The sequence below is a fragment of the Carcharodon carcharias genome, chromosome 12, assembly GCF_017639515.1.
Source record: "Carcharodon carcharias isolate sCarCar2 chromosome 12, sCarCar2.pri, whole genome shotgun sequence".
Lineage (NCBI taxonomy): Eukaryota > Metazoa > Chordata > Chondrichthyes > Lamniformes > Lamnidae > Carcharodon > Carcharodon carcharias.
In genome coordinates this window covers 122,351,600-122,378,818 of record NC_054478.1, presented here as the reverse complement: position 1 = coordinate 122,378,818, position 27,219 = coordinate 122,351,600, and the positions used below count along the sequence as shown (strand labels likewise).

Here is a 27,219-nt window from a genome sequence, read left to right as displayed (position 1 = left end):
TACATGAAGATGAGCAAGCCATCACATTGTTACTAAGCTCAAGCAGGCAATGCCAATGAGAGAGGGTGATAAAACGCTTGGAGTCTCCACCAGGTGCTGGTTCCTCTCAGGCAAATTGAGAGGAAGTGGACCTCACAACAGCAAATGGGCAACAGCTGGCTACATTTGGGGGCTCCTCTCAGGGTGCTCTTGATGGTAACAGTGAATCCTCTGCCCTCTTGTCAATGACACCAGCACCTCAGGGTGCCACTGCAACTGAAAAGGCTCCTGTCATTGTGCAGAAGTCTCTCACAATGCCGGGGTTCTCATGGCCTCAGATGATCAGAGGATACCTGCCAAGGTCATCCCAGGCAACAGGGTATCAAGGTCAGCAGCCTGCCTCCAGCACAGCTGGCAGCAAAGGGAAATCACCAAGGCACAGCACATGTATGAGAGTTATGAACTCACAGTAGACCACATGGGTCATCATGGTTGTCCATTTATGTTGGTTTTCTGTGTGAGAGATTGTCTTGAGGATCTTTACATGTTGCAGAGTGGGTCCTCAGAGGCTTCTTCACCTATGCAATGCTAGCTTTGCTGCTTTTGGCTTGGAATGGTCATATGGGGTCAAAAAGTGGGAGAATGTGGAGCCATTGATTTGGTGTTGAAAAGTCCCCACATCCTCAGGAAAAGTGCCTCAGTATTAGTGTCTTTCATGTCTCTCCGGTATGCAATCCTGTTGACCCTCAGGTGGACTGGCAGGCTGGTCTGAATCATTCTGAAACTCCCCCAAATACTTTCCTAATTCTTCATCTGAGGATGTGTACCGCTCAGCAAGATCCTCTTCTGCCAGGGTCTCTCCCCTCTGGAGCACAAGATTATGAAGGACACAGCAGACTACAACAATTTGGTAGACCCAAGCCAGTGCACCAGAATCTCATTTTGAGCATTTTCTTACCAGGGTCAGGAGACATCTCTTCAACAGATAGCTGTTGTCACCAAGTATCCATCCTCCAATTGTGGTGCTGGCACGAATACTTGTGGCACTTGGGAGTGCCTAAGGATATAGGTGCCATGGCTATTCCAAGAATACTGTGCAAAAACTTGCATGATCCTCTGGTGGTGGTCACATACAAGTTGTATACTCAAGGGGTAAAACCCCTCAGGAGCCTTGGTGATCATGTGTGCAGTCTATGGCTCCATGTACTTTGAGGAATCCCACAATGGCACCAATCTCTTTGGCTGCCTCAGCCAGATTGACTTAATCTGTGATGTAGTTAATGACGTCACCTACTCTCTTGGAAAGTGCATCAGTGATCACCTTGATGCTGCGACATGCTGATACCTGCAAGATGCCACATAGATCTCCTATTGCTCCCTGGAATAAGCCAAGGCATAAAAGTTCAAGGCTACTGCCAAATTGAGAGTCATGGTCATTGGGTGGCCATCAGCACAACTGGAACAATCTCCCCTGTCAGCATAGTGCACAGAGACGTCACTGTCTCCTGGGAGAGTTGCAGCCGCCAAAGACACTGGCGTTCTGACAGCTTCAAGTAGTTTGAGCATCCCTGCACACCCTGCCTGCAGGGTAAAGTCTTTTTGGAAGACCTCGGTGACAGTGATCTCTGCAGCTTTCTGCACCTTCGGTGCCACCAGGTGCCAGGTCAGCAAGATGCTTTTGCCCTGGCCAACTACCCTCCTTTCCCTCCTTCTCCTATTCTCCTCCTTACTGGAGAAACATCCACCTCAGTGCACAAGGTCCACGGGGACAGTGACTTTTTACTTTTGCGCTTGATCCTTCCCTTTTAAGGATTCTGCATGGCTCCAGGCCCTCCTGAACTGTGACTCGCTTCTAGGTCTTTCTTTGCAGTGTATCACCTTGAAAGGTTGCTCCATGGTCCAAAAATCAAAAACCACTCACGTCTAGCAGCAGGTTCAGCTGCTGCCTTCACCTTCCCAAAGCGAGTTCCGCTCCAGCCCTTATATTGTGCCAAAACAAAAATAAAAATACCTGGAAAAACTCTGGCAGCATCTGTGGAGAGGAACACAGTTAACGTTTCAAGTCCGCATGACTCTTCAACAGCACTAAGTAAAAATAGAAGAGAGGTGAAATATAAGCTGGTTTAAGGTGGGGGGGTGGGGGGGGAGGTGGGGGGGGGGGGGGGGGGGGGGGGTGGGGGGAGGTAGAGCTGGATAGAGGGCCAGTGATAGGTGGAGATAACCAAAAGATGTCACAGACAAAAGGACAAAGAGGTGTTGAATTATTATATTATCAAAGGAATGTGCTAATTAAGGGTAGAAAGCAGGACAAGCAAGGTCCAGATAGCCCTGGTGGGGGTGGGGTGGGGTGAAGGAATCAAAATAGGCTAAAAGGCAGAGATAAAACAATGGATGGAAATACATCTAAAAATAATGGAAATAAGTGGGATATTGGGAAAAGAGGCCTGAACAATCCCCATCCACCACTACTCTCCTCCGTCTGGCTGAACTTGTTCTCACACTGAACAATTTCTCCTTTAACTCCTCTCACTTCCTCCAAATAAAAGGTGTGGCTATGGGTACCCGCATGGGTCCCAGCTATTCCTGTCTCTTTATGGGGTATGTGGAACAATACTTGTTCCAGTCCTACTCCAGCCCCCTCCCACAACTCTTTCTCCGGTACATCGATGATTGCTTCGATGCTGCTTCATGCTCTCGTCTGGACCTGGAAAAGTTTATTAATTTTGCTTCCAATTTCCACCCCTCCATCATTTTCACATGGTCCATCTCTGGCACTTCCCTTCCCTTCCTTGACTTCTCTGTCTCAATTTCTGGTGATAGACTGTCCACCAATATCCATTACAAGCCTACCGACTCCCACAATTACCTCAACTACAGCTCCTCACATCCAGCTTCCTGTAAGGTCTCCATCCCATTCTATAAGTTCCTTCACCTCCATCACATCTGTTCTGATGATGCCACTTTCAAAAACAGTTCCTCTGACATGTCTTCCTTCTTCCTTAACCAAGGTTTTCCACCCACGGTAGTTGACAGGGCCCTCAACCGTGTCCGGCCCATTTCTCGCGCATCCGCCCTCACACCTTCCTCTCCCTCCCAGAAACATGATAGGGTCCCCCTTGTCCTCACTTATCACCCCACCAGCCTCCGCATTCAAAGGATCATCCTCCGCTATTTCCGCCAACTCCAGCATGATGTCACCCCCAAACACATCTTCCCTTCACACCCGCACCCCCCCCCCCACCGCCCGCCGGCGGCATTCTACAGGGATCGTTCCCTCTGGGACACCCTGGTCCCATCACCCCCTACACCTCAACACCCTCCCATGGCACCTTCCCATGCAACTGCAGAAGGTGCAACACCTGCCCCTTTACTTCCCCTTTCCTCACCGCCCAAGGGCCCAAACACTCCTTTCAAGTGAAGCAGCATTTCACTTGCACTTCTCTCAATTTAGTCTACTGCATTCATTGCTCCCAATGTGGTTTCCTCTACATTGGAGAGACCAAATGCAGACTGGGTGACCGCTTTGCAGAACACCTTTGGTCTGTCCGCAAGCATGGCCCAGACCTCCCTGTCGCTTGCCATTTCAACGTTCCACCCTGCTCTCATGCCCACATGTCTGTCCTTGGCTTGCTGCATTGTTCCAGTGAAGCTCAACGCAAACTGGAGGAACAGCACCTCATCTTCCAACTAGGCACTTTACAGCCTTCCAGCTTGAATATTGAGTTCAACAATTTTAGATCATGAACTCTCTCCTCCGTCCCCACCCTCTTTCCGATCCCCCCCTTTTTTTCCCAATATCCCACCTATTTCCATTATTTTTAAATGTATTTCTATCCATTGTTTTATCTCTGCCTTTTAACCTATTTTGATTCCTTCACCCCACCCCACCCCCACTAGGGCTATCTGTACCTTGCTTGTCCTGCTTTCTACCCTTAATTAGCACATTCCTTAGATAATATCACCACGTTCAACACCTCTTTGTCCTTTTGTCTGTGACATCTTTTGGTTATCTCCACCCAGCACTGGCCCTCTATCCAGCTCTACTTGTCCCACCAGCCCCCCTTAAACTAGCTTATATTTCACCTCTCTTCTAATTTTTACTTAGTTCTGTTGAAGAGTCACGCGGACTCGAAACGTTAACTGCGTCCCTCTCTGCAGAGGCTGCCAGACCTGCTGAGATTTTTCAGGTATTTTTATTTTTGCTTTGGAATTCCAGCATCCAGTTTTTTGCTTTTATCTTATATCGTGCCAGTTTGCTACCCATACAAACCTGCTGAGATTCACTCCTCCCCCCATGTTTGGCCTGTGCACTCCCCAAATAATTGCATAGGTCACGTAAAATTTGAATCCATTGTTATTTTAATGACCTTAATAATCTCCTAATTGCTCATTTTTTGATTTTGTGTCTTGCTTGCCTTCTGAATTTCTGCAAACAGGCATCATGATGTCAGTTCCTGACCTGAAGAGTTTGTGCTGAAGAGTGGATACTCTTTAATAAATAAAAACATAAAATGCTGGAAAATCTCAGCATGTCTGGCAGCATCTGTGGAGAGAGAAACAGAGTTAATGTTTCAAGTCCGTATGACTCTTCTTCAGAGTAGAGAACAAGATGGTGTGTTGAAATGGCAAGTGACAGGAAGGCCTGAGTCATGCTTGCAGACTGAGCAAAAGTGCTCCACAGAGCGGTTACCCAGTCTGTGTTTAGTCTAGCGTAGAGGAGACCACATTGGGAGCAGCTAATACAGTAGACCAAATTGAAGGAGGTACATGTGAAGCACTGCTTCACTTGAAAGGAGTGTTTGGGGCCATGGACGGTGAGGAGGGAGGAGGTAAAAGGGCAGGTGTTGCATCTTCTGCAATTGCTTGGGAAGATGCCGTGGGAAGGGGATGAGGAGTTGAAGGTAATGGAGCAGTGGACCAGGGTATCATGGAGGGAACAGTCCCTGCGGAATGCTGACGGCGGGATAAAGAAAGGTGTGTTTGGTGGTTGAATCATGCTGGAGTTGATGGAAATGGTGGAGGATGATCCTTTGAATGTGGTGGCTGGTGGGGTGAAAAGTGAGGACAAGGGGGACCCTATCATGGTTTGGGAGGGGGGCAAAGGGGCGAGCGCAGAAGTGCAGTAGATGGGTTGGACATTGTTGAGGGCCCTGTCAACCACAGTAAGGGGGAACCATCAGTTAAGGAAAAAGGAAGACATGACGGAAGCACCATTTTTGGAGGTAGCATCATCGGAACAGATGCGGCGGAGGTGGAGGATTTGAAAGAATGAGATGGAGTCTTTACAGGATGCAGGATGTGAGGAGTTATAGCCGAGGTATCTGTGAGAGTTGATGGATTTGTAATGAATATTGGTAGACAGTTTATCATCAGAAATGGAGATAGGGAAGCCAAGGAAGGGAAGAGTAGTGTAGGAGATGGACCTTGTGAAGGTGAAAGAGGGATGGAAATTGGAAACAAAATTGATAAGTATTTCCAGGTCCAGACGACAGCATGAAGTGGCACCAATACAGCCATCAATGTACCTAAAAAAGAGTTGTGGGAGGGGACCTGAGTAGGACTGGAACAAGGAGTGTTCCACATATCCCACAAAAATACAGGCATAACTGGGGCCCATGTGGGTACCCATTGCCACACCTTTTATTTGGAGGAAGAGTAGATACTCTATGTTTGTGAATACTCTATGTTTGTCCAGTCATCTTATTGAGGGTCATGGAATATGAGAGTCAGTGTCTGCTTGGATATAAAATTGGATTAAGGACTGAAAACAGAGAGATTTGGTAAATTGTTGCTTTTCAGACTGGAGGTTAGTAAACAGTTGTGTTCTCCAAGGGTCATAGATAGAATCAGTGCATTTGATACGTCTAAATTACTTGGATATTGGAATATCGAGTAAAATTTCAAAATCTAGAATAAATATAGAAATGAAAAAGCCGGTATCAGTAAAAGTGACCAAATTGTTCTAAAAATCCAGTTGGTTCATGACAACAACTTATATTTATATAGCACTTTTAACATAATGAAATGCCCCAAAGTGCTCCATCGGGGCATTATAAAACAAAGTAGGAAACCGAGACAATTAAGAAGATATTGTGTCAGACAACCAAAAGTTTGGTCAAAGTGGTAGGTTTTAAGAAGTGTCTTAAAGGAGGAAAGTAAGGTAGAGGTGCAGAGAGGTGTGGGGAGGGAATTCCCAGCTTGGGGCCTAGGCAACTGAAGGCACGGCCACAAATGGTGCACCACAAGAGGCCAGAATTAAAGGAGCAAGTATATTTTGGAGGGTTATGGATTTGGAGGAGATTACAGAAATCGGGAGAGACATAGAGTGATTTGTAAATAAGGATGAGAATTTTAAAATCAAGACGTTGCTTGACTGGGAGCCAATGAGAGTCAGTGAGACAGAAGTGACACGGGAACAGAACTTACTGCAAGTTAAGATACAGGCAGCAGAGGACCTGGCAGTGTACAATTAACAATAGCACAGCAGCAAATGATTGTTATTAGGTCAGAAACTCTTGATGTTAACAAAGAGGGCTCAGTTGATGGAATGAATGACTGAGTTATATAAAGTTCCAGTTTCCAGTTTCAAGCCCTGTTCTTTGTTGAGTTAGTTCCATAGTCTCAGTGACTTCTGGAAAACCCATAAAATGATATAACACAGAAGACCATTCAGCCCATCTTGCCTTTAAGAGTTATCAAATTAGCCCCATACCCCTTCTCTTTCCCCATAGTCCTGCAAATTTTTTCAAGTATATATCCAAATGCCTTTTGAAAGTTAACTATTGAATCTCTTCCGCCACACTTTCAGAAAACGCATTCCAATTTGAGGAAAGAAAAGGACTAAAACAAAAGAGAAGATCTGTGTAATTATCATTTTATTATTTTCAGGAAATAATCCTTGGGCTGTATTACTGATAGCTCTGCAGCGTGAAGGTGCATTCTACCCTCCGAGATGTTGAAGTTCAGAAAGCAATGTTTGATTGCTGGTCAAGGCAAAACAGGCTTTTGTTTTAGGATTTTGGACAATGCTTAGCAGCCACAGTACACTGAGTTTGCCTGGATCTGCAGCACTCATTTTTCTGTCTGCTAACCTCTTAAGTTTTTAAACATGACCAGTTGAAAGTGTTGCTTGGTAAAATGGTGAGAAACGGAGGCCAAACAAGCAGGAAGACTGAAGCATGTGAAATAGGATCGAACATTGTGATAATTCAAGGTTATTTTTTCAGGAGCAGCACATGTTGGATGAATGCTCCCGGCCGCACACTTGGGGAGGAACCCGGAGACGCTACCGACGGCTGGAGCCCATTCAGCAGGCACCACCGATTCAGGTCTACCAGCAGCCCCCACCAGAGCCACCTCGGATTATCCAACACACGGTAAGGCACAAGACCAAGTGGTGGAAAATGGCCCATGGGTCAAATATGGCTATAAAGACAGTGGTCCTGGCAGCAACTGTGGAGAGAGAAAAACAGAGATTTCAGATTGAAGACTTTCATTGGAACTTATGAAAATTCATCAACCTGAACCATTAATTCTGTTTCTCTCTCGCTACAGATGTTGAGCATTTCCAGCATTTTCTCGATTTATTTCAGATTTCCAGCATCCTCAGTATTTTGCTTTTGATCAAATATGAGCCGGTTTCCATTGACAGAAATTTCAATTAAGAAGTCATAAACTTGCAATCAGGAATCCTCCTTTATAATAAACTAATCTGGGATACCAGCTCCCAAATCACATATTTGAACTGGACAAATCAGTAAAGATTACGAATCAAACATGTTTGACCACCTTCAAACAATCCCAGTTTCACTGCAGTTACAGCTAAAAAAACGAGGATGGGTTGTACATTGCATTAAACACTGGGACATGAGTTCAGATCTAGGCCAGCCAAAGAGGATAGGAGTCTCCTTTAAGGACTTGAAATGTTAACTGTTTCTCACTCCACAGATGTTGCCTGACCTCCTGTTGAGTTTTTCCAGCATTTTTTGTTTTTATTTCAGATTTCCAGCATTTGGAGTAAAATATTTTATAGAAGTCTTCTTTGTCTGTTGCTATCATATGAAATGACCATTGTAAAGAGTATATAATTTTTCCTAATTTTACTGTGGGATACTGTGAAACAGGCTTGTGGGAGTTGTGTGTATGTGTGTGACTAATTTAATTAGACTGAAGGCAGCCAGACTGCAAGTTTTAAATCATCAAAGGGATAAGGTGTAAAAGTGAGCATTTTGAAGTGGAAATGGACAAGCTGAGATGGGGTACAAGTATATAAGTTAGAGCTAACATTTACATTTGTAGATAAGTTGAGAGGTTGTTTGAATTTCAATGGGGAATTAGAAGGTGACAGGGAAAATGTTTGCATCTTGCATAAGTTCATAGGTGAACAAGTAGTGGGGATATCATATTTTTACTGGCCCAAAAGCAAAGACAAGATGGAAAGATGAAAGATCTTATATTTGGAAGGGTTTGAGTTTCAAAGAGAGTGGGAAAAATGGGTTTAAAGGTAAAAGGGGAGAAAATATATTTAAAGTAGGGTCGAAAGCTGTGTGGGTGTGTGGCCATGTGAATTTGAAGAGGGTGTTATGCAAACATAATCCTGTAAAGCAGCTTCTGGCCACCCCAGAGAGATGCCTTGTTGTTCCAGAAAACAAAGTTTTGTTACAAGTCTTGGATTTCCATTGCCGAGTGAGAGGGGGTGAGAAGCTTGAGAAATGCCTCCCTTATAGCAACAGTGGGTGCCTTGCAGTAATGTTACTGGATGTTGTATAGATTAAGAACTTACTGGGACTGTTGCCTGAAAAGGGTGTTTATTTGTGAGTCTAACTAAGTAGAAATCTTTAGGGAAATGTTATAAGACTAAATTTAACTGTGTAACTGTAATTTTGCATGTTTAAGTTTTCTTTTATTTTGTTAATAAATGTTTTAATTTAATATTTAAAATCTCCAAAAGTGGTAGCGGAATCTTCACTTCTGACTTTAGTGTACATACCTTCTTGTAATAAAATATAAATTGCAAATCGTTGAGATAGCTTGGCCAAGTTTCCCTTTGGGTTTTGGTCAGCTTGGCAATTACCACCTGCCATATCATAACACCTTGAGCGGTGTCAATCCAATTCCAGGACCTATAATTTTAAAAGAGGACTTTCACTTCTACTGTGGATGCTGAGCTGTGTCTGTCTTCATGACATCCTGTGGAGATACCCTGGAATAATGCTTTTGCAAAGGGATTGTGATCCTGAGGTGTGTGGCATATGCATGAAACCCTATGCATGACACTCTTTCAGAGTGAATGAGTGTTGGTAGGTCTGCTTTTCAGTTAAAATTACAGAAACAAACCTTAGGGAAGAGGAGGTTGAGAGGAGATTTCTTAGAGATATTCGAAATCATGAGGGGTTTGGACAGAATAAAGAGGGAAAATATGTTCCCATTTCTGGAAGGATTGAGAACAAGAAGGCACAGATTTAAGGTAATTGGAAAAGAAGCAATGGCAACATGAGGAAATTCTTTTTCACTAATGGGTGGTTAAAATGTGGAATGCATTGCCTGAGAGTGAGGTTCAACTGAGGCTTTCAAGAGGGACTTGGGTTGTTGCCTGAAAAGGAAGAATGTGCAGGGCTATGGGGAGAAGATGGGGGAATGGCACTAGATAAATTGATCCTATGAAGAGCCAGTGCAGACATGACAGGCCGAATGGCCTCCTTCTGTGCTGTACCAATTCGGTAAACACAGAAAATACAAATTGATTAACATATGAAACATGAACAATAAGACATCATTTACATGGTGCTTCATTGCCTTCTAAGGAAATGATTAATTTGTAAAATTAACTTTTAACTTTTGGCTGCTGAGTGAATTTCTGTTAGTGGGCTGGAAATGTGATTCAAATATAATATAAAGTTATCAGACAGATTTTAGCCAAAAAGCACTTAGCTACAAACTTTCTATGTCCAAGCCCCATAGATACCTCAGCTGTCCCTTGAACGATAACTCCTCCAAGAACACATCTGCAAAGGCAACTCACCTGTACCTGAGGTTTTGGACCCCTGTAATGGTCTCCAGTTAAATATCTTGAGTTATCTTGATCAGTCAAGGTAAATGTGCAGTCCTTCTACATCCAGTGGTTATGGAATCGTAGTGAACAATTAAACAACTAACTGAAGGAGCAGGTGCCACAAACATCCCTGTCCTCAAAGATGAAGAGCCCAGCACATCAGTACAAAAGACAAGGCTGAAACATTGCAACCAATTTCAGACAAAAGTGCTGAGCAGATGATCAATGTTGGCCTCCTCCAGAGGTTCTCAGCATCACAGAAGCCAGTCTTCAGCCAATTTGATTCACTGCATGTGATGTCAAGAAATGGCTGAAGACTTTGGATACAGCGAAGGCTCTGACAACATCTTGACTGCAGTACTGAAGACATGTACTCCAGAACTAACTATGGACTTAGCCAAGCTGTTCCAGTACAGCTACAATACTGGCATTGACCTGACAATGCGGAAAATTGCGCAGATATGTCCTGTCACAAAAAGCAGGAAAAATCTAATTCAGCCAATTCTTGACCCATCAATCTACTCCCAATCATCAGCAAAGTGTTAGAGATGTCATTGTCAGTCTAATGATGCTCACTCACAATAACCTGCTCACTGATGCTCAGTTTGGGTTTCGCAAGGACACTTAGCTCCAGGCCTCATTACAGTCTTGGACCAAACATATACAGAAAAACTGAGTTCTAGAGGTTAGGTGAGAGTGACTGCCCTTGATATCAAGGCAGCATTTGACTGAATGTGTTATCAATGAGTCCTAGCAAAGTTGAAATCAATGGTAATTGCAGGAGGGGGGAGAGCTCTCTACTAGTTGAAATCATACCTAGCACAAAGGAAGTTAGTTGTGGTTGTTGGGGGCCAATCACCTCAGCCCTGGGGCATTGCTGCAGGAGTTCCTCAAGGCAGTGTGTGAGGTCCAACCAACTTCAGATGCTTCATCAATGACTTTCCCTCTATCATAAGTTCAGAAGTGGCAGTGTTCATTGATGATTTCAGTGTTCAGTACCATTTGTGACTCCTGAGATGTTGAAGCAGGCTGTGCCCATATGCTGCAAGACATTCAGCCTAGGCTGTTAAGTGGGAACTGACAAGTATCAGGCAATGATCATTTCCAACAAGAAAGAATCGAACTGTCATTGTCCAGGATGTTGCCATACTGCCACCTATCAGCATTGACAATATGACGCTTATGGCTTCACATTCCTTGGTTCCACAATCACCAGCAATCACTTGATGCTGAAATCAACACATGGGGCAGAATCGTCCCAGATTTGCACTAAGTGGGACAGAAAATGAACGTTTTACCCACCAGCTGCAATGGCAGCTTTTCAAGCTGTATTGTCCCAATCCTGCCTCATTAATCATGCATTCCTGGGAAACACGTCGTTTTGATGGTGGGTGGGTTCTTATTTGCCCACCATGCCATAACTTCACTGCATACTCACTCCGAGTGCCATATTTAAAGTGTAGACATGCGCACATCTCTCAGTTCTTTTAGCCCAGGACTGCTGCAAGAATGCTGCAGCCCCCCGATTCAGTGACACTTCTCTGGAACACCTTTTGGATGGCAGGGATGCCTGCCGTGATGTCCTCTACCCCTGCTCTAGCCGCAGGAAGGGCAGCAGTCTCACCAGGTAGGCGATGGCAGTGCCAATGCTGCACAGAAGAGGTTGGCCATCCAATGCAGAAAGAGGATGAATGATCTCATGCCAGGGTAAGGCAACCATCTCATCACTGTAAACTCTCTCAAGCCTATCACACATTCACTGGCACCTCACTCACTGCCAGCTCAAGGGACATTAGCATTCACTCTCTCACATACACGCTCACATTTTCATCTGGCCTCATTTCCTCTGGAGACTGCCTCCTTGGCCCTCACCATCTTGAGGCCACTTGCACAGATTAAATAATGCCCGCACAAACACACTGGGATACCCACTTCCCCAGTACAGCCCTCGCCCTGCAGCCTCTTCCCTTGCCTGAGGCCACTTCTCCCCCTTCCCCAAGCAAACCCTGGCCCTGCAGCTAGTGAAAAGCCTTATGGCTGATCTGGTAGGTAGAGACCTGCCCATGAGATCCCCTAGAAGTGATGTGGTGCTGTCTACAAGGCCTGGTGCTGATGACCGCGAGTGCTGACCAAAGCAAGGTAGGCAAATGATATGCAGATATGTTACAATGACGTTACTGACATCCTGCTGCGGGAAAGATAGTGATGGGCAGAGCAAATGATTGCAAACTGATTTCACGACGTCGTGAAACCAATGTTTGGCCTTCCCTCCATATTGCCCGCTCACACTACCAAACATTCCTGCAGCCAACAGGCACAGAAAACTCCACCCATGCTGAGAAAGAGAGTGTGGAACAATAGGAACCCGACCGAGAACACCACTAAGCCTGCATCCTAAGTGCACTCCTCTACAATAGTAACAGCTGGACAATATATGCTAGCCTGGAGAAAATGTTTAACAGTTTCCACCTTTGCTGCCTTAGACATATGCTCGGCATCTCTTTACAAGACAAGGTCACCAACTCACAGGCTCTGGAGTGTGCTTATTCAATCAGCATATACATTATTAAGCCAAAGACGCTTGCGATGGCTCAGACACATTCATTGGCTGTATACCCAAAGACCTAGGCCCAGATTTTTGTTCCCAGGTCACATGCACAGTGAGGGGAGAATTCCTGGCTCTGAGAAGCCGGCCTTTAAAAATAGCAGCGCGCAGTTGTGATTTCTGTTTTGGCGGGGGTGGGGGGAGTGGTGCAGTGGGCTGGTTTAGAAGTCAGGGCCACCGCCCCTGAAACAGGTGTGAAGGCTGCCAGGTGCAAAGGTGGGCTTGGCAGGAAGTCTGTCTCTGTGCTCCAGCACTGTGTTGAATTAAAGTGAAAAAAAATTAAAACAAAAAGCAGCCCTCATCCCCTCAACCCCCACACACTCCCCATGCCCTATATATGCCAATCTATAGCCTCTCATGCCTGCCATCCACCCCCTAAGGCCTCTTTTAATCCTGTGCCAACCAATGCCCTGCTACCCAGTTCCCAAGGCCTCTCATACCCTCATGCCAACCTATGCCCTCTACCCACCGCCCCATGGATCCCCCCATGCCTCCCACATCCCATGGTCCTTTATAGCCCCTATGCCAACTTAGTGCCAACTCGTACCAAACAATGCCCCCACCCACTACCCTTTGGCCTTACCCCCGACTTGCCAACCCACAGTTCTTTGACACATTTGACAGTTTTGACAGTTCCAAAGAGTTTATGCACTTTTTACGCACAATCATGTTTAATTTTAATTATCCCAAAGGCATCCCAGAACCATATCTAAAAGGGTACCTTACCTCTCCAAAGAGTTACCCTGGCTATCCAAACAAATCCACCAAGTTCAGACCTTCTACTACCTGATCTAATCGGTACACTCTGGGTTTCACATCCCTGGCCTACCAAAATCTCACTTCAATGGAGGCAGCTGGTGATTTAAATGGTAGCTGCCTCTGTAAAAAACACATGTGTGAACCCTGGCCCAACTCCAGTCCTGCTCCCTTGAAAATAGGATGTGCCATGATCAAGAGCGGGACTTAAAATTTCTCATCTGCCATTTTCGCCATACAGTGAGCTGACCACTGGGTAACGACTTGCTGGGAGTTCATATCTCTGCTACAAAGCCACCTACAAGCGAGATATGAAGTTGGCAGACATTGACTTAGACAACTGGGAGGCATTCGCTGACAGCTGTGACCACTGGAGGCTGACTGTTTGGAGATGATAGCAGAAATGGAGAGCTCAGCTGACCAAGAAAATGGCCCAGAGAAAACAGAGGCCAGCGGATCCTGCACCTTTTGTGCCCGCTGTCTTCATCTGCAGAAAATGAGACCGCCATGCCAGAGTGAGGCTCCTGAGTCACACCAGGTGATGTTTAACACAGAGTTAACCACCAAGGCACATGCCATTGTTTCATGAGACAGAAGGCTGTCAAAGGTGAGGATATTTTAAAAGAACCTCCTGGGCTGTAAAGCACTTTGGGACATCCTGAGGTTGTGAAAAGTGCTATATGAATGCAAGTTTTTAAAAGTTCATTTTTCACTCTACAATCCTTTCGGCAGCACGATATTCAGTGACTGAAGTTAGTTTACTGTCAGCCTCACTTTATTGTTTCTCAGCTGTTTCTATATTCCTATCAATTTTTGCTCCCGGTTTCTCTCTCCCCAGCTTCCCCAGCAGCCCGCAACAATCATACAACAGTTGCCACACCAACAGCCACTCATCACGCAGATCCCGCCTCCGCAGGCCCTTCCACCAATCAGGTCAGGCAGCATTAAGGAAGGTAAGAGATGTTTCAAAATGTGGTGTTTTATTTAGATGTTAAACCATTTTAAAAGCGGTTTTTGTCCAGTCTTTATATAGTCATGTCAGATCCTGATTGTGATTCACACGATCTGGTCTCAGGAGTGACGTGTGTTTGTTTTGATCATCGACCAGATGAGAAAACTCAATTTTCCCACTGCTGAGGTAATAAAATGCAGTGTGCATTCACAAGGCAGCCAATTATGGATATGTCACTCCTGTCCAGTTTTCCACTGAGTGCCTACCCTGGTTGTGCATAGCAATCTGTAACTTTCTAAACATAGTTTGCTTACCCTCCCTGTTCGCGTTCTCAACAGACTGGGATGTGCCAGTGAGTGGTCTCCAAATTGAATAACAGTTCAGTATCCTGCTACAGCTAGCGAGTACCTCTGGGGCAAATGAGGTAATTTTGCTATTAATGCTCAGCTTGGCACACAGGTATACTAATTACACCCACAGTTTGACATGTGGATGTATTACGTTTCTGCTGTAAACTTTTGGTTCTGAATTTTGAAAATCGTTTAAAAAATTGCGCTAAATGAGGAATGCCTCTGATTAACACCATCATCTTTTGTACCGACTGAAACTTGGCAGGGCAGTACTTTTAAACTGTGTTGCACATGAATGCAAAAGAGGCTTACTACGCAGTTTTGTTCGTTGGTTTAATCCCTAACCAAATTCTAACCATAATACAGCACCAGCTCCTAAATTGCTTCAAAACTGGGAAGTATTTAAAAGAAAGTCTGCTTTTCTATTGTTATACAGATTACAAAATGTGTCTCTCTCTTGGAATTTCTCATATTCTGTCTCCTGCCTAGTGTACCTCTGAGTCCTTCTCCATTACAAGGGTCTTACAATAGGGCATAAACTTTAAAGCAGATGGTATGGGAAAGATAAAAGGTGCTAGTAAAGAAATACACAGACATTTGGGTTACATGGGCAGGAACTTGGAAGCATGCAAGAAGTGAGGCATGGGGCGGGGGGGGGGGGGCATGCAGGGCACTGCATGACACTTAGTGCAGATGTGTTTGCCTTGGATCACACTGGTGTTCACCAGACCCCACATATCGCAGCCGCAACACATCACCTGCCCTGCCTTCCCTATTGGTGTGTTAATTAATTTAATTAATTATTAATTAATAACTCCTACCACTATTAATAAGCTATACTTCTGCTAGGAAACCTTTCCACTACAAATAAAACCTTACAATTACTAACAAATTACCCGAGTTTCAGAAGATAGATGAGCAAAATGCTCAGCAATTAATCACTTACCTGGGTCTCTGTCACTCTCCTCGCGATGTTTTATATTTGGTCTCTTTTGTACTGGGTCTCTGCTGCTTCTCACACTGTTTTAGACTTGGTCTCCATCACTCTCCTTGCACTGTTTTATACAGAGTCTCTGCTGCTCACCTTGCGCTGTTTTATATTAAGTCTCCATCTCACTCCTCACATTGTTTTATATTCAGTGTCTGCCAATCTACTCGTGCTGTCTTATACTGGCTCTCTGACACTCTCCTTGCGTTGTTTTATACTGAGTCTCTGCCATTCTCCACAAACTGTTCTCTACTGAGTTTACACCACTGTTTTATACTGAGTCTTCGCCATTCTTCTCACACTGCTTTATTGTGAGTCTCCGCCACACTTCTCACACTGTGTTACACTGAGTCTCTGCTACTCTCCTCACACTGTTTTATACAGGGTCTCTGCCACTCTCCTTGTGCTGTTTTATACTGGGTCTCCACAACTCTTCTAGTGCTATTTTATACTGAGTCTCTGCCACTCTTCTAACACTAATTTATACTGAGTCACTTCCACTCTCCTCATGCAGCTTTATAATGAGTCTCTGCTGCTCTTCTCATGTTGTTTCATACTGAGTCTTCATCACTCTCATCGTGCTGTTTTATACTGAGTGTCCGCCACTCTCTTCGCACTGTTTCATACAGAGTCTCTGTCACTCTCCTCCCACTTGTTTATACTCAGTCTCTGCCACTCTCCTCACACTGTTTTATACTGAGTCACTCCCACTCTCCTCATGCAGTTTTATAATGAGCCTCTGCTGCCCTTCTCATGCTGTTTTATATTGAGTCTCTGTCACTCTCCTCACACTGTTTCATACTGAGAATTCGCCACTCTCCTCACGCTGTTTTATACTGAGACTCCACCACTCTCCTCACAGTTTTATTTTGAGTCTCTGTCACTCACCATGCAGTGTTTTATACTGAGTCTCTGTGACTGTGCTTGTGCTATATTATACTGAGTCTCCATCACTCTCCTTGCACTGTTTTATACTGCACCTCTGCCATTCTCTCACACTGTTTTATACTTGAGTCTCTGCCATTCTCCACATGCCATTTTATACTGAGTCTCTGCCACTCACCTCACATAGTTTTATATTGAGTCTCTGCTACTGTCCTTGTTCATTATTATATTGAGTCTCTGCCACTCACCACACACTGTTTTATACTGAGTCTCTGCCACGCTCATTGCACTGTTTTATACTGAGTCTCTGCCACTCTCCTCACAGTGTTTTCTATGGAGTCGCTGATGCCGCGTGCAGTTTTATGCTGAGACACCATCACTGCTCTCGCACTCTTTTATACTGAGTCTCCGCCACTCTCCTTGCACTGTTTTATACTGTATCACTGCTGCTTCTCACATTGTTTTGTATGGGGTCTCTGCCACTCCTCACGTTGTTTTGTACTTGGTCTCCACCACTCTCCTTGCACTGTTTTATACTAAGTCTCTGCCACTCTCATTGCACTGTTCTATACTGAGTCTCTGCTGCTCTTCTCATGCTATTTTATACTGAGTCTCTGTCACTCTCTTCGTGCTGTTTTTTATTGAGTCTCCGTCACTCTCCTCCCACTGTTTTATACAGAGTCTCTGCCACTCTCCTGACACACTTTTAGACTGAGTCTGTCACTCTCCTTGCACTGTTTTTTACTGAGCTTTTGCCATTGTCTCTGTGCTGGTTTATACTGGGTTTCCATCACTCTCCCTGCGCTGTTTTATACTGAGTCTCTGCCACTCTCCTCTCAGTGTTTTCTACGGAGGCTTTGCTGCTTGCCTCATGCTGTTTTATGCTGAGACATCATCACTGTCCTCGCACTCTTTTATACTGAGTCTCCACCACTCTCCTCGCACTGTTTTATACTGAGTCTCCACCACTGTCCTTGCACTGTTTTATACTGGGTCTCCATCACTCTCCTCGCGCGGTTTTATACTATAATGCTGCTGCTTCTCGCATTGTTTTGTACTACTCCTCCTGCTGTTTATACTTGGTCTCCATTACTCTCCTTGCACTGTTTTATACTGAGTCTCTGTCACAGTCCTCCCGCTGTATTATATTGAGCCTCTGCCACTCTCCTTGTGCTGTTTTATACTGGGTCTCTGTCACTCTTTTCATGCTGTTTTATATTGAGTCTCCACCACTCTCCTTGTGCTGTTTTATACCGAGTCTCCGTCACTCTCCTCACGCTGTTTTATACCGAGTCTCTGCCATTCTCCACAAACTGTTTTCTACTGAGCTTACACCACTCTCCCCCACTGTTTTATACTGAGTCTCTGCCATTCTCCACAAACTATTTTCTACTGAGCTTACACCACTCTCCCCCACTGTTTTATACTGAGTCTCTGCCATTCTCCACAAACTGTTTTCTACTGAGCTTACACCACTCTCCCCCACTGTTTTATACTGAGTCTCTGCCATTCTCCACAAACTGTTTTCTACTGAGCTTACACCACTCTCCCCCACTGTTTTATACTGAGTGTCTGCCATTCTTCACACGCTGTTTTCTACTGAGTTTACACCACACTCCCCCACTGTTTTACACTGAGGCTTCGCCATTCTTCTTGCACTGTTTTATTGTGAGTCTCCGCCACACTTCTCACACTGTGTTACACTGAGTCTCTGCCACTCTCCTCACACTGTTTTATATTGAGTCTCCACAACTCTTCTTGTGCTATTTTATACTGAGTCTCTGCCACTCTTCTCACACTGATTTATACTGAGTCGCTTCCACTCTCCTCATGCAGTTTTATAACGAGTCTCTGCTGCTCTTTTCATGCTGTTTCATACTGAGTCTTCGCCACTCTCATTGCGCTGTTTTATACTGAGTGTCCGCCACTCTCCTTGCACTGTTTCATACAGAGTCTCTGTCACTCTCCTCCCACTTGTTTATACTCAGTCTCTGCCACTCTCCTCACGCTGTTTTATACAGATTCTCTGCCATTCTCCTTGCATTGTTTTATATTGAGTCTCTGCTACTCTTCTTGTTCATTATTATATTGAGTCTCTGCCACTCTCCTCACAGTGTTTTCTATGGAGTCTCTGATGCTTGCCTCGTGCTGTTTTATGCTGAGACACCATCACTGCCCTCGCGCTCTTTTATATTATAACGCTGCTGCTTCTCACATTGTTTTGTACGGGGTCTCTACCACTCTTCACGCTGTTTTGTACTTGGTCTCCACCACTCTCCTTGCACTGTTTTATACTAAGTCTCTGCCACTCTCATTGCACTGTTCTATACTGAGTCTCTGCTGCTCTCCTTACGCTATTTTATACTGAGTCTCCAACACTCTCCACGTGCTGTTTTATACTGCTCTCTGTCATTCTCCTCGCACTGTTTTTTATTGAGTCTCCGTCACTCTCCACGCACTGTTTTATAGTGAGTCTCTGCCAATCTCCTGACACACTTTTAAACTGAGCCTCTGTCACTCTCCTTGCGCTGTTTTTTGCTGAACCTTTGCCATTGTCTTTGCGCTGGTTCATACTGGGTTTCCACCACTCTCCCTGTTTTATACTCAGCCTCTGCCACTCTCCTCATGCTGTTTTACACTTGGTCTCTGCTGCTTCACCCATTGTTATGTACGGGGTCTCTGCCACTCATTACAATGTTTTGTAGTTGGTCTCAGCCACTCTCCTAGCACTGTTTTATACAGACTCTCTGCCACTCTCCTCACAGTGTTTTCTATGGAGTCTCTGTTGTTTGCCTTGCGTTGTTTTATACTGAGACACCATCACTGCCCTCGCGTTCTTTTATACTGAGTCTCTGCCACTCTCCTTGCGCTATTTTGTACTGAGTCTTTGCCACTCTCCTCACACTGTTTTATACTGAGTCACTTCCACTCTCCTCATGCAGTTTTATAATGAGTGCCTGCTGCTCTTTTCATGCTGTTTTATACGTAGTCTCTGCCACTAAACTCGCACTGTTTCATACTGAGTTTTCACCACTCTCCTCGCGCTGTTTTATATTGAGTGTCCGCCACTCACCATGCACTGTTTTATACTGAGTCTCTGTGACTGTGTTTGTGCTATATTATACTGAGTCTCCGTCATTCTCCTCGTGCTGTTTTATACTGCACCTCTGCCATTCTCTCATACTGTTTTATACTTGAGTCTCTGCCATTCTCTGCATGCTGTTTTATATTGAGTCTCTGCCATTCTCCCCACGCTGTTTTATACAGAGTCTCTGCCACTCTCATTGCAGTGTTTTCTACGGAGTTTCTGCTGCTTGCCTTGCGCTGTTTTATACTGAGATACCATCACTGCCCTCGTGCTCTTTTATGCTGAGTCTCCGCCATTCTCCTTGCACTGTTTCATACTGAGTCTCCGCCACTCTCCACGTGCTGTTTTATAATGGGTCTCTGTCACTCTGTTCACGTTGCTTTATACTGGGTTTATGTCACTCTCTTTGCCATGCTATGTCTGTGCTGCTTCTCCCATTGTTTTGTATGTGGCCTCTGCCACTCCTCACGGTGTTTTGTAGTTGGTCTCAACCAATCTCCTTTCACTGTTTTATACTGAGTCTCTGCTGATCTCCTTGTGCTATTTTATACTGAGTCTCCATTACTCTCCTCACACTGTTTTATACTGCTCTCTGCCACTCTTCTCACGCTGTTTTATACTGAGTCTCTGCCACTCTCCTCGCGCTGTTTTATATTGCGTCTTCGTCACTCTCCATGCCCTGTTTTATACTGAGTCTCTGCTGCTCTCCTGATGCTGTTGTATACTTGGCCTCAGTCACTCTTGTCTCACTGTTTTATAGTTGGTCTCTATTGCTTTCTGCACTCTTTTATATTGGCTCTCTCCCACTCCTCATGCTGTTTTATACTTGGTCTCCATCACTCTTCTTGCACTGTTTTATACTGAGTCTCTACCTCTCCACTCACTGCTTTATATGGAGTCACTTCCACTCTCCTCACGCAGTTTTATAATGAGTCTCTGATTCTTTTCTGATGCTGTTTTATACTGAGTCTTTGCCACTCTCCTTGCACTGTTTCATACTGAGTCTTGGCCACTCTCCTCACATTATTTTATACTGAGTGTCTGCCACTCTCCTCGCGCTGTTTTATTTTGAGTCTCCATTACTCACCATGCACTGTTTTATACTGAGTCTCTGTAACTGTGCTTGTGCTATATTATACTGAGTCTCCGCCACTCTCCTCGTGCTGTTTTATACTCAGTCTCTGCCATTCTTCTCACCCTGTTTTATATTGAGTCACTTCCACTCTCCTCATGCAATTTTATGATGAGTCTCTGCTGCTCTTCTCACACTGTTTTATATTGTTTTATGTTGCGCCTCTGCCATTTTCTCGTACTGTTTTATACTTGAGTCTCTGCCACTCTCCTCACAGTGTTTTCTACGGAGTCTCTGCTGCTTGCCTCGTGCTGTTTTATACTGAGACACCATCACTGCCCTTGTGCTCTTTTATGCTGAGTCTCCGTCACTCTCCTAACGCTGTTTTATATTTGGTCTCTGCCGCTTCCTGCACTCTTTTGTATTGGCTCTCTCCCACTCCTCATGCTGTTTTTACCTGGTCTCCATCACTCTTCCTGCACTGTTTTATACTGAATCTCCGTCAATCTCCTCTTGCTGTTTGATACTGGTCTCTGTCACTCTCCTCGTTCTGTTTCATACTGAGTCTCCGCCACTTGCACTGCTTTATACTGAGTTTTCGTTGCTCTTCTGATGCTGTTTAACACTGAGTCTCCCTCATTCTCCTGACGCTGTTTTATACTGAGACTCGGCTGCTCTTCTTGCGCTGTTTTATACTGGGTCTCTGTCAATCTTTCTAGTGTTCTGGAGTTAAACAAAGGTAACTACCTAGGCATGAGGGCAGATTTTGCCCTAGCGGATTGGGCAGGAAGACTACAAGGTAGGACAATTGATGAACAGTGGCAGATATTTGAGGAGATATTCAATTCCTCCCAAGGAAAATATATTCCAAAGGGGAAGAAAGATGGTAAAAGGGGGAAAAAGCATCCATTGCTAAGTGAGGAAGTTAAACATAATGCAAAAACTAAGGCTTACCAAATTGCAAAGGTCAGTGGCACGCTGGAAGATTGGGAAACTTTTAAAGATCAACAAAGGGTTACTAAAAAAATGAGAAGAGCAAAGGTAAATTATGAAAGAAAACTAACACAAAACTAACATAAAAACTGATAGCAAAAGCTTCTATAAGTATATAAAAGGAGAGTAGCTAAAGTGAATGTTGGTCCCTTGGAGGATGAGACTGAGGAGTTAATAGTGGGGAACGCAGAAATGGCAGAGACGCTTAATCAATATTTTGCCTCAGTATTCATGGTGGAGGACACCAGTACCATCCCAATAGTAACAGGTAGTGCTGGGTATAGAGAAGAAGGAACTTAGAACAATCACCATCGCTAGAGAAAAAAGTACTATCTACTGGGATTAAAGGGTGACAAGTCCCCAGGACCTGATGGCCTACATCCCAGGGTCTCAAAGGAAGTGGCAGCGGAGATAGTGGATGCATTGGCTATAATATTCCAAAATTCCCTGGATTCTGGAAAGGATCCAGTGGATTGGAAAAGTGCTAATATAACGCCCTTATTCAAAAAGGTGAGGAGGCAGAAAGTAGGAAACTATAGACCTATAGAAACTATAGTTTAACGTCTGTCGTTGGGAAATTGTTGGAATCCATTATTAAGGAAGTAATAGTAGGGCATTTGGAAAATCAAAATGCAATCCATCAGAGTCAGCAGGGGGCTTTCTGAAGAGTAAATCATGTTTGATTAATTTGCTAGAGTCCTTTGAAGATGTGACAAGCAAAGTGGATAATGGGGATCCTGTAGATGTAGTATATCTGGACTTCCAGAAGGCCTTTGATAAGGTGCCGCACAAAAGATTAATACACAAGATAAGATCACACGGAGTTAGGGGCAATATATTAGCTTGGTTAGAGGATTGCCTAACCAACAGAAAGCAGACAGTTGGGTTAAATGGGTCTTTTTCTGGATGGCAAGCTGTAATGAATGGGGTGCCACAGGGTTTGCTCCTTGGGCCCCAAGTATTTACAATCTATATTAATGACTTGGATTCAGGGATAGAAGGTACTATAGCTAAATTTGCAGATGACAGCAAAATAGAAGGGAAAGTAAGTTGCAATGAAGAAATAAGAAATTTACAAATGGATATGTTTGGGTTAGGTGAATGGGCCAAAATTTGGTGGATGGAGTTTAATGTGGATAAGTGTGAGGTTTTGGTCGGAAGAATAAAAAGGCGACTAATTATTTAAATGGAGAGAAACTTCAGAATGCTTCAGTACAGAGGGATCTGGGTGTCCTCGTGCATGAATCGCTGAAAGCTAGCATGCAGGTACAGCAGGTAATAAGGAAGGCAAATGGAATTTTGACATTTATTGCGAAAGGAATAGAGTATAAAAGTAAGGAAGTGTTGTTGCAACCGTACAAGGCATTGGTGAGACTGCACCCTGGAGTACTGTGCACAGTTTTGGTCCCCGTACTTGAGGAAGGATGTAGTTGCATTGGAGGCGGTTCAGAGGAGGTTCACTAGATTGATTCCAGAGATGCAGAGCTTGTCTTATGAGGAGAGATTGAGCAGTTTAGGCCTATATTCGCTAGAGTTTAGAAGGATGAGAGGAGATCTAATTGAAGTACGTAAGATGCTAAAGGGGATAGACAAAGTAGACATGGAACGGATGTTTCCCCTTGTGGAACATTCTAGAATGAGAGACCATAGTTTTAGGCTAAGGGGTGGTAGATTTAAATCAGAGATGAGGAGGAATTACTTTTCTCAAAGGGACGTGAATCTGTGGAATTCACTACTTTAGAGTACAGTGGATGCTAGGACGCTGAATACATTTAAGGTGGAGGTAGACAGATTTTTAATTAGTAACAGGTTGAAAGGTTATGGGAAGAGGGTGAGAAATTAGAGTTGAGGCCAAAATGGGATCAGCCATGATCGTATTGAATGGCGGGGCAGGCTCGAGGGGCTGAATTGCCTACTCCTGCTCCTAGTTCTTATGTTCTTATCTTTTCACACTGTTTTATACTGGGTCTCCTTCACTCTCCTCGTGCTGTGTTATACTTGGTCTCAGCTGCTTCGCACACTCTTTTGTACTCAGTCTCTCCCACTCCTGATGCTGTTTATACTTGGTCTCCATCATTCTCCTTGCACTGTTTTGTACTGAGTCTCTGCAATTCTCGTCGCAGTGTTTTCTCTGCTGCTTGCCTCATGCTGTTTTATACTGAGACACCATCACTGTCCTCGCGCTCTTATATATTGAGTCTCCACCACTCTCCTTGCGCTGTTTTATATTGAGTCTCCGTCATTCTCCACGCACTGTTTTATAATGAGTCTCTGCGAATCTCCTCATGCACTTTTATACTGAGTCTCTGTCATTCTCCTTGCGCTGTTTTTTACTGAGCCTCTGCCATTCTCTTTGCTCTGGTTTATACTGAGTTTCCACCACTCTCCCTGTGCTGCTTTATACTGAGTGTCTGCCACTCTCTTCGCACTGTTTTATACTGGGTCTCCACCTTGCACTGTTTTATACCTGGTCTCTGTCATTCTAATCATGCTGTTATACTAGATATCTGTCACCCTCCTCGGGCTGTTTTATACTTGGCCTCTGCCCTCCTCATACTGTTTTGTACTTGGTCTCCACCACTCTCCTCATGCTGTTTCATACTGAGTCTCCACCACTCTCCTCGTGCTGTTTTATATTGAGTCTCCGTCAATCCTCAAGCACTGCTTTATACTGAGTCTTTGCAAATTTCCTCATGCAATTTTATGCTGAGTTTCCACCACTCTCCCCACACTGTTTTGACTGAGCCGCCACCATTCTCCTCACACTGTTTTATACTGGGTCTCCACCACGGTCCTCACACTGCTTATAGTGGTTTTCAACCACTCTGCTCGCGCTATTTTATACTGAGCCTCTGCCACTCTCCTCACACTGTTTTATAGCGTCTTTGCAAATTTCCTTGCACTGTTTTATACTGAGTCACTGCCACTCTCCTCACGCTGCTTTATACTGAGAGTCTGCCACTCTCCTCGCTCTGCTTTATACTGAGTCTCTGCCACTTTCCTCGCACTGTTTGATACTGTGTCCACCAATCTCCTTGCACTGTTTTATGCTGAGTCTTTGCCACTCTCCTCATGCTGTTTTATACTGAGTGTCCATCACTCTCCTTGCGCTCTTTAATGCTGAATCTCTGTCACACTCCTCACTTCTGTCACTCTTTTCACGCTGTTTTATACTGGGTCTCCATCATTCTCCTTGCACTGTTTTATCTTTAGCCTTTGCCACTGCACTTGCACTGCTTCATATGGAGTCTCCCGCTGCTCACCACACTGTGTTATACTGGTCTCCATCCCTCTCCGTGTGCTGTGTTACATAGAGCCTCTGCCACTTTCCTCACACTATTTCACACTGTATCTCTGCCACTCTCCTTGCACTGTTTTATACTGTGTCTCTGCCAATCTCCTCGAGCAGTTTTATGCTGACTTTCCAACACACCCCCACACTGTTTTACATTGTGCCTCCACCACTCTCCTCACATTGTGTTGTACTGGGTCTCTGTCACTCTCCTCATGCTGTTTTATACTGAAACACTATCACTGCCACCGTGTTCTTTTATGCTGAGTCTCTGCTACTCTCTTTGCACTGTTTAATACTGAGTCTCCGCCACTCTCTACGTGCTGTTTTATAATGGGTCACTGTCACTCTGTTCATGTTGTTTTATATTGGGTCTCCATTACTCTCTTCATGCTGTTTTACACTGAGTCTCTGGCACTCTCCTTGTAGTGTTTTCCATGGAGACTCTGCTGCTTGCATTGTGCTGTTTTATACTGAGTCTGCAAAACTCCTCATACTATTTTACACTGAGTCTCCATCACTCTTCTCACACTGTTTTATACTGATTCTCTTTCACTGTCCTCACACTGTTTAATGCTGAGTCTCTGCTGCTTCTCACACTCTTCTGTACTGCGTCTCTCCCACTCCTCATGCTGTTTTATACTGTGTTTCTACCACTCTCCTCGCAGTGGGTCTCCGCCACTCTGCTCACGCTGTTTTTTACTGACTCCCTGCTACTCTTCTCATACTGTTTAATACTGAGTCTCTGCTGCTCGCCTCGCACTGTTTCTTATTAAGTCTGTCACCCTACTTGCGCTGTTTCATACTGAGTCTCTGCTACTCTCCTCACGCTGTTTTATTCTGGGTCTCCATCAATCTCCTCATGCTGTTTTATATTTGGTCACTGCCACTTCCCGTACTCTTTTGCACTGGCTGTCTCCCATTCCTGATGCTGTTTATACTGGTCTCCATCACTGTCCTTGCACTGTTTCATACTGAGTCTCTGCCACTCTCATCGCAGTGGTTTCTAGGGAGTCACTACTGCTTGCTGGCACTGTTTTATACTGAGTCTCTGTCATTCTCCTCGCGCTGTCCATACTCTGTCTCTGCCACTCTCGTCGTGCTGTACTTTACTAGGTCTCTGTCACTCCTTTCATGCAGTTTTACATTGGGTCTCCGTAACTCTGCTCGTGCTGTTTAATACTTGATCTCCACCATTCTCCTGGCACTGTTTTATACTGAGATTCTGCCACTCTCCTAACACTGTTTAAAACTGAGTCTGTGCTGATCTTCTGATGCTGTTTTATACCGAGTCTCTGTCACTCTCCTCGCACTGTTTTATACTGGGTCTCTGTCACTCTTTTCTTGCAGTTTCATACTGGGTCTCCATGACTCGCCTCGCACTGTTTTATGCTTGGCCTATGCTGCTTCTCACATTGTTTTATACTGGGTCTCTGCCGCTCCTCACATTGTTTTCTACTTGGTCTCCACCACTCTCCTTGCACTTTTTTACACTGAGTCTCTGCTGTTCTCCTCGCGCTGTTTTATATTGAATCTCAGCCTCTTTCCACACGCTGTTCACACTGAGTCTCTGCCACTCTCCTTGTGCTGATTTTTACTAGGTCTCTGTCATTCTTTTCATGCTGTTTTATACTGGGTCTCCGTCACTCACCACACGCTGTTTTATACTTGTTCTCTGCTGCTTCTTGCATTGTTTTCTACTGGGCCTCTGCTGCTCCTCATGCTGTTTTGTACTTGTTCTCCACCACTGTCCTTGCACTGTTTTATACTGAGTCTCTACTGCTCTTGCACTGTTTTATACTGGTCTCCATCACTCTCCTCACGCTGTTTCGTACTGAGTCTCCACCTCTCTCCTCAAGCTTTTTCATACTGAGTCTACACCACACTCCTCGCGCTGCTTTACCTTGAGTCTCCATCACCCTCCTTGCGCTGATTTATGTTAGTCTCTGTCGCTTCCCATAGTCCTTTGTACTGGGTCTCTCCTACTCCTCATGCTGTTTTATACTTGGTCTCCGCCATTCTCCTTGTGCTGTTTCATACTTAGCCTCTGTCACTCTCCTCGTGCTGTTTTATAATGGGTCTCTGTCACTCTGTTCACGCTGTTTCATACTGAGTCACTGTCACTCTTTTCACCCTGTTTTATACTGGGTCTCCATCACTTTCCTTGCGCTGTTTTATATTTGGTCTCTGCCACTTCCCACACTCATT

At 44.7% G+C, this 27,219-nt stretch overlaps 1 protein-coding gene across 1 annotated transcript in view; it reads left to right on the top strand.

The window, feature by feature from the left end:
- Nucleotides 1-6,362: 6,362 nt before the first annotated feature.
- LOC121284724 (uncharacterized protein C21orf58-like) overlaps nt 6,363-27,219 on the top strand; it is a 61,677-nt gene continuing 40,820 nt past the window's right edge. The window contains exons 1-3 of the mRNA XM_041200276.1: nt 6,363-6,422; nt 7,206-7,355; nt 14,230-14,344. Coding sequence (XP_041056210.1) covers nt 6,363-6,422; nt 7,206-7,355; nt 14,230-14,344 — 325 coding nt within the window. The remainder of the gene's footprint in view (nt 6,423-7,205; nt 7,356-14,229; nt 14,345-27,219) is intronic.